Genomic DNA, 16,596 nt, shown 5'->3' with positions numbered 1-16,596 from the left:
CATACTTCCAAAGTCGTATGAGAATTTGTTTTACCTCCATGGTGCCCTTTATACTCATAACAAGAACTGTCATGGCGTGATACAGATTCATAGGTGCTCTGACAGAAAGTTGCAAGAAATCCCACAAGTTAGTTGTAGTAAAAGAATAACTAACTTACCTGCTTTCCAGATACAGAACTCACTAGAGATCTGAGCTGCTTTCTGGGCCAGAGAATAATTGTGTCTTCAGGTCAGCATGTGTTAAATATATCTTTGAAAGAGAGAGTGAGATAGTTCTCTAAAGCAAGTAATTTCTCATCTAAGAAAGATCTTCGTCTTCAAAAGATGTGACTTTTTACAAGTATAGAGATAGCAGGTAACATGGGAGTGTGCACAGCAACTTGGAGAACTAAAGATGCTTTTATGTTCAGATTTAGCAGGTATAGCTGATAACCTGAGCATTACTTTTCTTTATTTCAGCAGTAATATCTCGATACTTCATAGTGCAGGAAGAGGTGTCAGCTTCTCTGCAAGTGAGTAGTTTAGAAGTTTATACCTCTTTCTACGCAGAATATACACTACCAGCACTTTGTAGAACCCCTCATTATGTGAATGGAAGGTGATGGAAGACTTGAGAATATTTGACAGTGTGCTTACAGGAGGAAGGATGCTGCATGGATTAATTCTTAAAAGACTGGAAGATTCTACAGGCAGTATTGCATATGTGTGTATATGTATGTAGACACTCCAATATATGTACTATATACACATGCTCATATATATGTACATACTCTCATGATGTACCTTACTAAAGGCCACAGTGCTACAAAATATACATTGCTATACTTCACAAAGGTTATATCCCCAGTGTAGCCTTAGTAAAGGAGGGCAAACTTGCTCAGTTTTTCATACTGATTCTGTTTTCCATCTTCTGTAGCCTTTATAACAGAGCCATGGCAGTTGATGTATTACAAAAGGTTTAAAAATACTGATAATTTTCTCTGGCAGCGTGATTCACAGTGGTGGTCACTCTGTGGTGTCAGTAACTAAGGTGACGATTTTTATGTTTTTCTTTGAATTTTAGATAGGCCTGCTGTGAGTTGTGGGGTTTGGAGTTGTGTTTATATTTTGCTTTTGTTTTGTTTTGTTTAGGAAAGCTTGTGTTTATTCAGCATGAAGAAGCCAAATACTATAACAAATATTAGGTTATTATTAGTGTCTAGATATAAACTGAGTCCCTTTAAACAAAAAAGCTGCAAATTTCACAGACGCAAATTTCATGACTGATGATGGCAAATGTGCATCCTTACCACACAAGCATAACTAACAAGTGGTTAATTTAGGCTGCTCTTGTTTTTGTTACAGTGCTGTATATAACCTAATCTGTGGTCAGCTGCGTAAGTGCAACACTCCTTTCTAATCAGAGTTTCTTAAAACAGCAGTATGAGTTGCAGATAACTTTAAATAGTCAGTACTGTAAAAAGCATTTATTAGATGCCACTTACTGATCCAGTATAGCACATTGCCTTTTTTTTTCTCTGTTCTGTGCTTAAGTGTTTTTTGTGATTAACTGTTTGCATCAATTTCAGGTAAGTATTCAGTTCAGAGAAGAATGAGATTGCAGCTTTTCAAAAAGAAAGAAAAGGACAAAGAGAAGGAAGGAAAGAAGAGAAGAATAGGAGGAGGACAAGATTGGGTTAGTTCAGGGAACTGGATGAAATAGAGTACAGAATGGAAGTACCATTAAATTTTCTTAACAAGGAGAAAGATTTCTGCATTCTGTAAGCAGACCAAAGCTGATAATAGAAAAACTTGAATAAAAAATGAAATACAAAAAATTGCTTGAATAAGGCTTGTTTTGTTGGGTAGGGGGATCACCTGGTACTACAAATTGCCACAAGACTGATATTTAACTCTTGTAGTGGCAACAACACTGCAGTTGTTCTCTATCTCTGTCTTCACAGATGGTTAGCAGGTTTTCTTGGTGAGGCAAGTGTGGAGAAAAAGTATTCTTCAGAACATCATAAGTATTTTTAAAAAATTATTCGCCGGCGTTTTGAAAAGAGCCAATATCATACTCTTCATCATGTAAGAAGTTTACTGTATAGCCCATAGAAGCCTGTTTCTATGGTGTTCTGACTGTTCTATCTTAGTTATCACCTTGGTAATGGTCTCTCATACCTGTCACATCTTGTGTCCAAAAATGTTAATTAGTAAGACTCTACAGTAGTAGGTTGTAAAGGCAGTTTAATCTTATTTGAAAATGGAGGCAGGAAAGCTCTGCCCTGTGAAAGCTTTTTATCTCACCCATAGTAAAAGCAGAAATGACAGAAATGGGTTTTACCCTTACCAAAATTTGTTTTGCAGAGTTGCTAGTGGGAGGAATTCCTAGAGGTGACAGTTAAAATAACCACCTGCCTAGCAGTGTTTATTGGCCAGCCTAGCTGGAGATGTTGATTCTTTAATGGTTCTTAATGTTATAATGTAACCTCTTTTGAGACTGAAGTGAAACTGTTTTGGCCTGAGCTCTATTGCGAAGTAGATACTCATTTAAAAAAACAAAACAAAAACTGTTCCAGGATGCGTGTGAATACAGTGAGGATGACGAGCAGGTGGACATTGAGACCGTGGAGGAGCTTTCAGAGAAGATTAACATTGCCCGTCTGAAGGCCACAGCTGCTAATATCCGACCTTCCAAACAGAAGTAAGCATCCTTGGAGAGCACTACAGTTTTGTATTTTATTAATGAGCTAAACAACAGGTGTAACGTGATGGTAAGATTAAGCAAGGCTTGTGTCAGGCCTTCCTGAGCACTGGTGCTTCCCAGTGTCCGTGAGGATGGGGCTGTCAGAACGAAGATGTAGATTTGAGCTGATTTAGCCTTTTTTATCCCCTTTGATTAATTTTCTCATGGGGATGTTGTAATGTAAAATTATTGAGTGAATCACCCCCCTTCCTGCAAACTGAATATAAGTAGGGTCATCTTGGTTTTAAATCTAATTTTGCAAGCTTTGTTTATTCTTGCTGGTGGACTTGTTATTTTTAAGAAGCAGTACTCATTGGCTGAGTCTCTGATTCTGTAAATGAAAGCTTTGTCTTTGAGACCATTGCCCCAGCAAAGAAAGTGTTTTCTTATTTACATGTAGTCTGCCATGGTTGGATAGCTTGGTGCTTTTTTTTGTTCTGTTTTGTTCTGATTTTGTTTTTGTTGCTGCCCTTGCATTTATAACAAAATGCAAAGTAAGAGCATGGCTTACTTGAGGTATTGAAAGGTAGTCATGGCTATTTCTCTGTTGCACCAAACAAAAGAATGGGGAGTGTTGCATCGTTAGTTCTTTTTATGTGAATTTTTTTGTATAAACTTTGAAAAATCTGTTTGTTCATATTATATACCTCTCACATAGTTGCTATTTCTTTTTCCTTCAAACATACAGCTCACCTTTTATCCATAAATGGTGACTTTGCTATAAATTTTGAAGATCCTTCAGTGAGAGAGAAAAACAGATGTCATATTTTGTAAAAGATAATTACTTCAAAATGTGTATTGTTCTTTGTTGTCTTGAAGCTCCTGGTATATGAGGAAGCTGTTATTATATATTAGGATAGTAAAGAATGTGAGGATTTGGGTTGCTTGCTGTTGGTGGGGGAGGGATTGCTTTGTCATCTGTATTGAATCTGTGTTATTTTAAAAAACAACCAAAATGTAATTTAAAAAAAAGCAAAACCAAACAACTTTCTTCAGCTAACAGTCATGGGCTGAATTTATTCCCTTTGGCACATAGTGAGATAGTTTTGTCTTTTGCACTATGGGATACTTTTTCAGCTTTCGGAACAGCTCAATTTTTTCAAGGACAATGGCATTGGAGATAGATCTCACTTTTCTCTTTGAGAAAGCTCAACGGTATCCAGCTTTCATGTACTTATAAAAGGAAGAGTTAATTTCAAGGGATAAAAATGAGTAATTCTAGGTGGTTGGATTAATGAGGATAGAGTGCATGAGATGAGTAGTGTTGGGAAAAACTTTTTACCTGTCTTCCAGATACCATGCTTGTAATTCTTCGGATGAAAATTATTCAGAAAAACCCACGAAGGTATATGTTTGCTCTCCTCTTTCCTTTTGGTATCACACTTCCATTTTAAAGATAAAATTTCATCTCAAGTGCAACTCTCAAAGTGATTTATCTGCCTTCCATATATTTATGATTAAATGCAAGAAAGCATATGTGTATATGGGGGGAAGGGGCTCAGTCCAGATGCCATTAAAGAAAACTGCTGCTGGCATCAGTGGGTTTTAGATTCAGCTTTATGTATAGGAGGAATATCTGCCTTTTATTAGTACATTTGCTTAGGTTTTGTGTTCTTAGCATAAATAATTTTTACAACACACATTAATGAACAACTGAGAAATGTTTTCATATGTCAGAGAAGACATGTACAATTCTATAGGCACAGCACTGTGCAAAGCATTTCTGAAAACAATAGCTTAAATAATATGTATTTAGACAACTTAAAGATAATGCAGAATCATTTCAAACCAGAACTCATTGCAATCCTTCCGAAGCTTATGCTGTATTTTAGGGTGCCTTTGATTGAACTCAGTTTCACTGACTGTCCATGGTAGCCATCTGTGATGTACTTGATGTCAGATCTAGATCTACCTGCTGGCTGGGGTGGGGCTTTGGGGTGGGCTGTGAGCCTGGTATGTGTCTTACACATTAGTGCAGACTGGTATGGATGCTTTTGCCCGAGATGGAGATGGGTTCCAGGATGCTCTGCCTGCATTACCTTATCCAGGTATTCTTCCCTCTGCCCTTGAAGTTATGGCAAGAGGCCCTTCCTTGAGAGGAACCTAATGCCCACACAAGAGCGTATGCAGTTGCAGCTTTGCTGTGCTCAGTCTGCCTGTGAGGGAGGGCAAAATGGATGTCAAGAGCATTTCAGGAGACAGTCTTCAGATGCCTCTGCAGGCCAGCAGGCTCCAAAATAGTATCACTGGACCTGAGGAGTCTTTCCACTGACTCAGTGGGGTTTGCAGCAGACCTAAAATGATGTAAAAAACATGTTAATACTAATACCATACTAATACTATTTCATAATGAAATAACTAGCATAATTGTACAAAACCTGTAAGAGTAATGATGAAATAACAAATCTGTAGAGATTAGTAATTATGCTTGTTGCCTGTCAACCTTTTTGTAAATTTGAGTAAATTCAAAATCAGAGTCTGTCTTTGACACTTTCTGTTTCTTAGTATATGTCTGGGGTGATAAGTTTGAATGCTGTCTTTCACATTCTTACCTATGATGTCTCATGACCCCAACCTGTGTGTACCTATGAAACAAAATAGAAATGAAACTAGTTTAAAATTCAAGCGTCCTATATTTTATGTGATTATTTAATTCATTAGTAGACCTTTTGGATAAGCAAATGACAGCAAAAGACTGGCTCAAACGTGTAATCCTGTGGTTTACCTAAGTAGCCTTGTATTGCAAAAAAAATAAAAGCTTATTAATAGAAGGGACTGCTCATGATCTTTTCCTTTAGGACTGATGTGATTATGTTATTTCTTGTTGGTCAGCATTTCATGCTTATTGCGTGTGCTTCTGATACTGAACTTTCACGAAGATGTAATAGCAGAACAGCATGACATGAAATTCTCGGGTGTCTGTAGAAACCTTGTAAATCGGGCATGCCTTTGAACATCGTTTGCTGTTACGTTACCTCTTTTATTGAAACTGGTCAATACCATTACTCCTCCAGCAGAAACATCAATTCTGGAACAGAAAGCTGAAGACTGAGGCAGAAGCCTTTGCTCATTACCGCCAGATACACACAGCAAATGAACGCCGGCGACGTAATGAAATGAGAGATCTCTTTGAAAAGTTGAAGAGAGCTCTGGGATTACACAACCTTCCCAAGGTCTCCAAATGCTACATTCTCAAGCAAGTAAGTATTTTAAAGCTCCAGTAAGGAGGAGAATCATTCAATGTGGACAGAGTAATTAAACTATATGAACTGATTGAGTGAATCCCAGTGATATTGTGAATAGAGAACTTAAGTCACATTTACAGGACTCTCTAGAATAACACAATATCTGAAAGAATCTGTATTTTTAAAAGCTTAAGCTTGGTGACGCAGATGCATTTTTTCAGATTGGCCTTCTCCTTGTTGTATTCTACATAAATTTAACCATGGAAGGATATGTCTTAATTGCTTGGTGGTTTACTGTGTACATCAGGCAATTTTGAAATACCTTGAAGGCTTACTTTTTGTAATGCAGGAGAAGATAGCTTTTCTTTAAGTATTTATTGACACAAAAAACTTAATTGTAAAGATGTAAATGTTAGGGAACAGAACATAAGCTGTAGATATATAATTATGCCTTGAAATTGTGGGATTTAAGTTGTGTTTTTTTCTTTAAAATAGCTGAACTTTAGAGGAAAGACAAACAAGATGTTTATCACTTTTCAGCTTACATTTAGGCAAAGCTAGCATCGCATGCTACTTGACATGCTTTCTCTGAGTCCTAGTTTCTCAAGATTATGAAAGTGTCTAAATAAATTTTGTAAAGGTTTCTGGGAAAGAAAATTATGATTTTGTGTGTTGTTGGTTTATAAATCGGTTTCCTGACACCTTTATAGGCCCATGAAGAAATCCAAGGATTGACTGATCAGGCAGATAAACTTATGGGACAGAAGAACTTACTGACACGGAAACAAGATGTTTTGATTCGAAAAGTATCAACGCTTTCAGGTGAGACTGATTTTGGATATAGAGTAGTTGGAATAATGAAATAAAAGGTTTTTAAGAGTGGGAGTAAGTGGAATAATCCTCTGTGGATCCAGGTGAGTCATTGGTTCAGGTAAAATTTAGACTCTTGACGCCAAAGGAAGACCTGCTGAGCTCTGACTCAGCGGTACACTCATCATGCTGCTAAGAACTGCTTTTGTTTTCCTTTATTCCTAAAGGAAGTGTAGAATGATCTCTGTGCTGCAAGACACAGGCTTGGGTTCCTGTGTGTTCGGTGAGCTTTAGTGGAGGAAAAGTCACTTCATTCTGTCACTGGTCACTTCCTGAATCAGCAGTTCTGCTCATTGCTTCACAAGCCTACACAGCTGTCTTCCATCAGGACTAAAACCTCTGGCTGCTTGGGTCAGCTTTACAAATAACTACCCTTGTACTGCTTTTCTGAGAACTAGTGCTAGTAGCATGTAGAAGGTGGCAGCTCTTTCCATAGAACAAAATTGCAGAATATTCTGAGCTACTACTCATCTTGGTGTTTCAAGACAAAACCATTGTGTTTTTCTGTTTTGGTTGGAGGTGTCAGAAAGCTGTGACACATGTTCAGCCAGTGCCAAAATATGTGTGAACAAAGAAAACATAAATTATTCTTGTAATCTTCTCACTGTCCGGTGATAAAATCAGGAGACTGCCTGTAAAGTAGAAATGAAAGATGCTTAAATCTTGTGTATTTATGTGAATCAGTTCATATATATTTGAGGTATTTGAAGTGTTTTAGTGAACTCTCATCTTACTCCAGAAATGTATCATAGGCCTTTTGGGCAGGGAATGAAAGCAAATAACTTCACAAAGTGTTTTTCTGATATTTTGCATTCATAGTCAAGTACCTCAAAACTGGTGAGGAAACAGTTCTCTCTCAGGAGAGTTAGTTAAATATATACTTAATTAAAAATAGACCATGATGTTAGAATATAAATACTAAGTAAGAAGCAAGCCAGGGTAGTTATTTCAACCTTGATCATATTAGATTGTGTGCAGCTGCAGAATACAAATTATTTATAAAATCTTTGTGACTGTTCAAGGTTACAATTTTCACGTCAACGGTGAAACTGTATGAGTTTACCTCTAAAAGTCGTTGGAGTAACAAGGTCCATTACTCCAAGGAATTTCATACTAGGTAAAGGGTAGCATTTTGTCTGGCAGTGATACACTTATCGTTAGGGGAGATGTGAGGTTTTTTTCCACAGCTGTGGATATTTTCAAATGGTACTTCTTCAGCAAGAGTTAGTGGTTGTCCAAGCTGATTTCTGCTTATCAGAGTTGCAGATAAGTTCTGAAATATATGGATGTTGCTGAAGGGGAAAGAAATTTGGAATAAATAGGTAATTACTTCCTTCTGTTATTAAGTATGCTGTTTTCTTGGTGTGGTGGTCGTTATCCATTGCATAGTAGTTGAATGGTGTCAGCTTAATAGATTTTTAGTTCTGTCTTCAGCTCTTTAGTTTTGGAAAAAAGAGTCTGAAGATAGGTTGACTGTCTGATAATTTTTCTGTAGGGAAGACACAAGAGGTTGTCCTGAAGAAGCTAGAGTATATTTATGCCAAACAAAAAGCAGAAGCACAGAAAAAGAAGAAACCATCTGAACCAGAGGAACCTGTTGTAACCTCAACTACTAACAAACAGCAAGAAGGATCTTCTGCTCCCCCCAGAGAGCTGACCCAAGTGACCATGACAAATAGAAGAGGCAAGCCATTGATACTTGCCAGAAAAGGAGTCCGTGCCACAGGTGGGCTAAAAGCAATGCACATTTTGCATAAAGGGGAGATAGACATCGAAGCAGCACCTTGTGGGAAGACAAAATGCTAACCTGCTTCTGCAGGCAACTTCATTCTTGTGGAGAAGTATTTGGTGTTTATGGAGACTTTTGCACCATAAGCATAGGAAGGAACAAAAGAATGGCAGAAATCCAAACTTTCATGGTAGTACCAGTATAAGCTCTATAAGGATCTGGTGACGTTTCTGATTTTGGTAATAATAACTAGACCTTACTTGAAGTGGTCTTGGGCTTTTATAAACAACTGATCATTCTGGTTTCCCAAGCCTCAGTTTTATCTCATCCTGGGGAAGTTTGACATCAGAATTTGGCTGAGATAGGAGAACTTCTGTTCTTTCTTTGCACTGAACAAATTCCCTTCGTAATTTCAGCAAGAGTGCTCTGATAATTTGATCAGGGTGCCACTCTGGAGAGTTAGGATTTTTACACTGCTGGAAGACACAGTCCAGACTTGGCTCTAGCTGTGTGGGTGCTGTTCCTGGAGCCTGCACAGCTTCTGTAGCAGCTTTCTCATCTAGGGCTTGTAAACCTTCTAGCTGGAGTTCCTTCGACAACTGTACGGAACACCAGATTGCAGGATATCATTTGCCATCAAGGCTGCTATGCCAGAATAAATTACTGATTTATGTGTTTCTTTTTTAACAGAGGAGACCTCATCCTCTCTTACACTAACTGCTGCAAGCCTGGTGATGACTCCCCAGGGGCAGGTGCTTACACTGAAGAGCCCCCTGGTACCAGGGCAGGTGGCAGCTGTTCCTTCCACACTGCTGCAAGCTGAGTTAAAGCCTCGAGCTCTCAGTACTACTATGACAGCACAGCCAGGTATGGTCATGTGAGAACGCGTTAATAAATGTTAGTGTAATGCTGTTCATAGATGTGCATAGCAGATTACAAAGTAAAATGTTGTTTAATTTTTGCTTTAATTTTTCTGATTTTGTTACAACTTAAATGACTGAGATAGAACCTCACTATGGTAAGAGGTATTTGATATAGTTACTCAAACTGTCAGTTTATCAAAAGGTAAGTAAAATCTGTTAATTTTTTGCTATTCCCAAATTAGGGAGACATAGGGAAGATTTCTTAATCACCTAACCAATCTACGTTTCTATTCTTTACCACTTTCAAGTGGTATTACAGGGTAAAGTCTTGCCTGAAAGTGCAAGGCTCTTATTTTCCAGGCTTAACTAAGTATCTGAAAGGCTTTTGTTTCCACCTCACCCACCCTTCCCTTTTTCTTGGGTAAGGTATTGCTTCTGTGATGATTCAGCTGCCAGGATCAACAGTTCCTGTCCAAGTAAAAGGAATCCTTGCTAACTCTACCATTCCCATTACACTGTCAACTGCTGCTGGAAACCCTGCGCCCTCAACAGTAGTATCAGCTACGGAGCCCCATTCAGGTAGGCACTTTGGTTTTTATGGATCTTTTTGCTTGCATGCAGAGAACGTTATACTTGCAAAAATGAAGGTAAATTGTTCTCTCGCTGGGAAGTAATAATGGGTGTTATTGTCTGGGTATTCAAAGAAAATCACTATTAAATGTTTTGAGCAGTTCAGAGGGGCCTCTAGGGGTTTATAGATACAAGCTTTTTAACTGTCCTTCAGGTCACTGAGCCTCCTTGCCCTCAGCAAAATCTGAATAAGTGGAGGCTGGAATGCGTCTGTGGTGTAACTCACCCTGCTGGGGAAGCTGCAGTGCGCAGCAGTGCTGGGGCTCTTGAAAGCCTTTGCCTGTTACATCCAGGCTTTTCCACCTCCTGCAGCTCTGCTGCCCCTGGGAGAGATGCTTTTCAAGACAGTACGTGGGGTCTAGGCGTGGGGTGGTTCCTGCCAGCAGTGTGCTGGTCGCTGTCCCTTGTGTTAAAAGCAAGCCCCTCACTTTCTGCTTTATTGTAGTCGTTTGGTCATAATGGAAAAAGGCAAATTCACTTCACATTTGGGACTGGGAAGAAATCCGAGTGCTATAAACAGGAAACTGCTTGGTGACCAAACATAAATAATTGTGTGGTCCCTGAAATGCCTCTGTAGTGTTGTGCACAAAACCAATATTCATAGAATAAAGCATGAAAAAACAGTGAGGGAGAATATTGTAATTCTGTTTTACTTGTGTGTCATCATCAGAACTGTAATCATTACAGTTACTTGCATTTATGCCAGCCTGCTGGAGGAAGCTGAAGGACCGGGCAGGTGGTTCTGGGATAACAGATGTGGAGCTTGCTCTTTTTCTACAAGTTAAAAGCTAAGCTATTAGTGTTTTAAGGCCTCACTCGACAAAAAAACTGCGTAAGCGGTTTCAATTGTGAATAGCAGCTTACTTGAGGAAGAGCTGAAAGTGAGCAAATTGTATTTCATTAGGAATTATCTTGCAGTTAGCATGGATCCTGATGGATGCTACTTTATTTGGTTTTGCAGAAAGCGAAGATACATTCATGATGCCAAAGATTGTTAATGTAACGTCGCTGGCTGCTGAGGGAAGCATGAGTCTAAACCTGAACAGAAACAAAAATTCTAATGCAACAACAGCTGCAGGTACTCAGGCTTCAGAAAAGTCCTTGGTTGTAGCACCCTTTGAAAGCAGGAAGAGTGATAGCATCCTTTCAGAAGAAAAAGCCAAGCCATATCCTGGAGACAGTGGTGGAGATGGAAGAAATACCGCCGGTCCTACAAAAGCTTTCTTAGAAAATAAAGATGGTTTTCCACAACTCCGGAACGTGTCATGTACAAAGGAACCTCCAGAGTCCTTTAGCAAAAAGGTCTGTGTTGGTGAGTCTGGAGGAAGCCAAGCTAGGAGGAAAGACGGTGATTCTGGAAGGGAAAGACTAAAATCTAAAGAACTGCCATTCCGCAAGCTGCAGATAAAAGATTCCAGGATAGAAATGGAATTGAGGAAAGTAGCATCTGCAATGGAGGAAGCAGAACTGGATGCAAGTGAGTTACTGAGCGGCATTGAGGAGAGTGATGATACTGATGAAACGCTCACTTCACTGCTCAACGAGATTGCCTTCCTCAATCAGCAGCTGAACGATGATGCTGCAGCCATGTCAGAACTGCCCAGCACTCTCAACTCGGATTTCTCTCACGAAGATGCAGAAGCTCGTCGGGGAACAGCCAGTGGTCTCTCTGCTGCAGATGGGTCTTCCTTCCAGTTTGGCCATTTGGGAGGCAGTTTTAAGGACCTTTCTGAAGTTCCAGAGGGTGGTGGCTCTATAAGCCCTCTCCTGCTGCACCTGGAAGATGATGACCTTACTGATGGGGACAAGAACTCTGGGGAACCTTCATCTGAAGCGGATGTTTTAAAGATAGTAATAGGTGCTGACATGAAGGATCCACTTCCCAATCTGTCCTTACCCACCAGTGGGAATGGTAAGACCGGAACAACCTTGGCAGAGACCACTAATGTGACTCCTCCAGTTTTGCAGATGAAAACTAATCCAGAAGCTAGTAATGCTGACGCTTTGTGGAGGCCCATGCCCAAGCTGGCACCACTTGGCTTAAAAGTGGCGAGTCTGCCAGCGGACTCAGAAGGGCAGAGTAATAAGGTGATGCCCTTACTGGCACCTGTAGTTGCAAAACTAGCACCCAGTGGGGTAAAAGCTTCATTGCCTGCAACTGTTCCAGAAGCACAGGATAACAAAGCAATGCCCACGTTAGCACCTGTGGTTACGAAACTGAATACTACTGGGGCCTTGCCTTCAACTTCCACAGGCAAATAAATGCATTTATTTTTTATCAGAGACTAGAGATCTGGAGCAGTGAACCAGTGTCACAGTTCAGCAGCCTCCCTTGTCTGCAACACTCATTTTCTGTATGGCATCGGCACTCTCTTCATCTGAGGGCAGGCCCCAAATTGAGAAATAAGTGCTGTGAAACTTTAAGCATGTCGACATATTTTTACCTCACTGTTGTATTCTGTGTGTTCTCCTTCCCCTTCACAAAACAAGGAAGATGATCTATAACCATTGCTGGGCACATGGTATCCTTCCAAAATTGGATCCTACACAGAAATAGTTTGTCAAAGGACTGAGAAACTTGGCTATCAAAAGGGGGTTTTTTGTTTGGTTGGATGGTTCTTTTCCTTCCTCCAGTAGGGAGGCAGCTGTCTTGTTGGGAAAAAATCTGGATTGCTACTTTTTGTACCAGGCAAATTATCTATGCAGAAATTGGATTGTTCACATATGCTGTTTTTAATGTTTGCAGAATATAATGAATGTGCAGAAATGAGATTGCGGTTACTCTCAAACTTGTTACCTAGAGTAGCAGAAAGGAAATCTGAGACTCTGCAGAGGGCTGAAGTGAAAACCTTTTGTCCTTTGGTGCTAGATAGTTCTCTGGCAGAAACTCTTTTTAGGAGCTTATGCACAGAAGTTTTTAATAAACATCTATAACTCTCACTACAGGGGGAAGAAAATTATATTTCCCAGTGTAATTAGAAGTAAGACAGTATGTTAACTTAAATAAAACTACTAAAAAAAAAATCCCAAACCTCACTTTTCACTTCCTGCCCCTATACAAATACTCCCTCCTTCGGTGCTTAGGGCACCTGGACGGAAAAGTTACAGAGAGTAGAAGGAAATTTGGGCACCCTGTTGCTACATCTTTAAATACATTGCTTGAAGTAGCTTGAGTGTTTTCCCAGTTCTTGTTTTCTTCCCTCCTGTCATTCTTCAAGATGTATTTGGTGGCTAGGAATGTTAATAGGAAGTGTTACTTCATAAAAATACAGAACGCTTTCAGGACTGTTGTAGCGTAAATGAGCGAGGTGTATATGTGAATGTATATATGAAAATATGTGTATATCTTTCCAAACCTTCCATTTCTTTATAAATTCAGGAAAGGTACTCAGAGGTTTCTCACTGCATTTGCACAATCTGTGTATAGCAAAAAAGTCAACAAAAATGCTCATTACCAGGGAAATGGGGCAGTATTGAATGACAAGATGTATTTTTTATTCTCTGCCACTGCTTACTCAATAACCTGTAGATACTCTTCACTGTTCAGCAGTTGAATGTGAAGGGCCTACAGACTGTAAAGATATTTATATTTTTGTACACGATTTTTGTTTTCATAGTTTTCTTGACAAATGAAATTTTCAGCCTAGGAGAGATGATTTGTTAATGAGTGTATACACAATCTTTTCCTATCAAGTTTGTAAATACGAGTTACGGTGCGCTTGAGGGGCTTCTTAACTGCTCCGAAAAGGTAAAAAACGTTGCCATGAAAATTATACAGAATTTGGTGGTGCATTTTGCTTTATGTTTAGGAATGTAATCCCCTGTTTTACTGTTCCAGCAACAGCAGCTGGGATTTTCCTTCCAAAATTCCTGATCTTTGGTGATGCAGTAATGCAGGAATTCATCGTTGCAGTGCTGAGGCTGCGCAGGTGTGGAGGGTGATGTTCTTCCACAATTAGGGAGCAGCATTTGTGCACAGTGCAACCATACTCCCTGTTCAGTAAGCTGCAGCTTCTGGATCTGGGTCTAGGTTCGATTCTTCAGGGGATATACACACATTGGGTGTTCGTCTTTTTTATGATTTTATATTATGCTGCAGAAGAGAGAAGCCCTTTGAGCTCAGTAAGCATAAAGTTACTCCAGAGCCTACACAAAAAAGGTTCTCACCAGTCCATTCTAAATGGTGTGTTTTAAAGCAGTTACACATAACTCTTTATTGATTTTTGCATATTTACTATTTTAATATTTGATATAAGTCCCGTATTAGTGATTTGGAAAAGAGAGTGTAGGTCAGCGTGAGTCAGGCAGGGTTGTCACTGAATGCCTTAGAAAAGGGAATTTACAATATGGATAAGTATTTAGACATAATGTTCCTTGTTATTAAAGAATTTTAACCTTATTGTAAGCCAGTGGAAATCTGGAGTGACTAAATTAGTTTTAGATTAGACTTAAATGTATTTATATGGGAATCTGGTTCTGAGCATTTCTAATAGGCTGAAGTTGCTTATTTTTTTACCTGTGGCAGCTCAGTGTTACCAATAGATTTCATTCCTCCTGTGTGTGAAAGAGCAACGTGGGGTGATTCCTTTCAGATCCCTAATCACTGACCTTTCATTCTGCACCCTACCCTTTTGTGGTTCTAAATGGCTGTTTTAATCAACGAATTGTGTGCTAATTACATCTGAATACTTTTTAAAAGTATGTGTACTTTGCACACTTGCCTGGGCCAGAAAGCTGTAACATGAAAACCATTCCAATGTTATCTCAAAGAAACGCTGTACTTTTGAGGATGTTTTGTCCATTATCAAGGTAATGGAAAATGCCTGGATGTATTTACTGTTTGGCACTGGGCAGTGAGGAATTTTATGGCAATGAAGACGTACTGTGTAAAGACGACAGCAAAAATCTTTGGTTCCTGAACATGATCACTAAATTAACTAAGAACAGACCCCAAATTTGGCTGCCAAAGTGGTAGTTGATGCAGTTCCAAGAAGAGTCTGTGTTGGGTTCTACCAGGCAACAAAGCTTGTTTGAAATGCTCTTAGCTTTTCCTCTCCCTGTTCCACCGTCTCATGTCTGCAGCTTAATATTTTGCTATGAATTTAAATGCTGACTTCCTTTTTTTTGCTCTTCCCTCAAGTTGGAACAGACCTTTTAAAAATTATGTATGCTATCTTTTGAGGCAATAATGCAAGAATATGAGACGTAATTTAAAGATTTTAGAATCAGGAGAACAAAGAAAACCCCTGCAAGGCACACGTTCTCAATAGACTAAGAGACCTGGAGATTTTCTTTGTTTTTTACACATCTGTAAATAGACTGGAATGTTTTTAAGAATATGATGAAATGTCAGATTTAGCTTTTTTCCTTTTTTTTTTTCCTTTTATATATTAAAATATATCTTTCCCTCTTTTCTGCTTTTGAAAAATTGATATTTTTGTAGAAATCTAACAGTACAGGACTCTTAAATAACTGTATGTGAGGGACAAAGTGTAAAACTAAAATAAACCAATCAAGGTCAACTAGAAACTGGCTTTGAAAGTTTGTTACAGGGAGGGAGAGGGAGCAGAAATGCCGTGGTGGCGCGCTCTGGGTGACACGTGGCATTGGAGCTGAGCAAATGGCACCCATGGATGCTCTGAGGCAGAAGGTTTGGCAACACAAAAGTCTGGGTTTCGATTCCAGTAATCAGACAAATCAAAAAAAGTCTCTCTTCAGTCTTGAGCAGTATGCAGGAAATGTTATTGGTTGTAAAAGGGGATATTGACTTGCTAAATGCAGAAAAGGTACTGAAGGGGCTTTATTTTCACCAAAATGCATCTTCAGCAGAAAGCCAATGGGGTTAACATTCAATACTGGCGTAGAAAGAAAAAAACAAACCCTACGACAGTTAAAGATTCAGTCCACATAAAATCACTGTCCAGACTCCTTCCCCCTACACCAAACTTAGGTTAATCCTTTGGATCTGTTTCCTTTAGAGAAGTTGTACAACACAGCTGTCTTCATGGGCACAAGTCTGAAGAGTGAAATGTCAGAGGAGATGCTTTTTTAGAAGAAATAGATAAAATGCCTGTAATAAGTCACCATCTTCCTGCTTCCATATCCATTAAATGGAAGATAACATGCTTGATAAATGTGTGGTGGGTTTGTTGTGGGTGATTGTTCATTTGTTTAGTAGTTAATGTCTACAAATGAGTTGACTTACAGACCTAAGGAAATAAAATAAAATGAAGACAACAGTTATGGATGAGGGATGGAGATGGAGATGTCGCAGAGGTTTTTGGTTTTGTTTAAGCTGAAGCTCTTGCAGGAGAGAACAGGTTAAAATGGGTGATACAGCCAGGTAATGTATTTTTGAAGGGTTCTGATGAAACCGTTCAGCAAGGCCTTATCCCATTGGCTGATTCTTAAGGGGTAAAGTTCTTGGAATAGAAAGGAATCTAAGGTATATCTGGTTGGGCTTGCAATGGAAAGAACTTTATATCAAGAGAGTCCCATGACCTGTGCTGGGCACCTCTGTGTTCCAGCATATTTATTGTGCTTTTTGGAAACACAGACAATGGTATAAATAAACTCAGTTGACTAGTTGACCAT

The 16,596-nt window shown here is 39.2% G+C and overlaps 1 protein-coding gene across 6 annotated transcripts in view; it reads left to right on the top strand.

Moving 5' to 3' along the window:
• Window positions 1-15,531, top strand: part of MGA (MAX dimerization protein MGA) — a 61,760-nt gene extending 46,229 nt beyond the window's left edge. For 4 of the 6 annotated variants that reach the window (XM_082058177.1, XM_082058174.1, XM_082058172.1 and 1 more), the window contains 8 exons: window positions 2,559-2,683; window positions 4,019-4,070; window positions 5,740-5,925; window positions 6,621-6,732; window positions 8,276-8,506; window positions 9,200-9,376; window positions 9,799-9,951; window positions 10,964-15,531. In XM_082058177.1, coding sequence (XP_081914303.1) covers window positions 2,559-2,683; window positions 4,019-4,070; window positions 5,740-5,925; window positions 6,621-6,732; window positions 8,276-8,506; window positions 9,200-9,376; window positions 9,799-9,951; window positions 10,964-12,264 — 2,337 coding nt within the window. In that variant the 3' untranslated portion in view covers window positions 12,265-15,531. The remainder of the gene's footprint in view (window positions 1-2,558; window positions 2,684-4,018; window positions 4,071-5,739; window positions 5,926-6,620; window positions 6,733-8,275; window positions 8,507-9,199; window positions 9,377-9,798; window positions 9,952-10,963) is intronic. The other 2 variants (XM_082058175.1, XM_082058176.1) reach the window with 2 other exon arrangements.
• The last annotated feature ends 1,065 nt before the right edge of the window (window positions 15,532-16,596 follow it).

The sequence above is a fragment of the Streptopelia decaocto genome (genome assembly GCF_964273445.1).
Source record: "Streptopelia decaocto genome assembly, chromosome: 7".
NCBI classification, from domain to species: domain Eukaryota; kingdom Metazoa; phylum Chordata; class Aves; order Columbiformes; family Columbidae; genus Streptopelia; species Streptopelia decaocto.
This window is presented reverse-complemented; position numbering and strand designations above follow the sequence as displayed.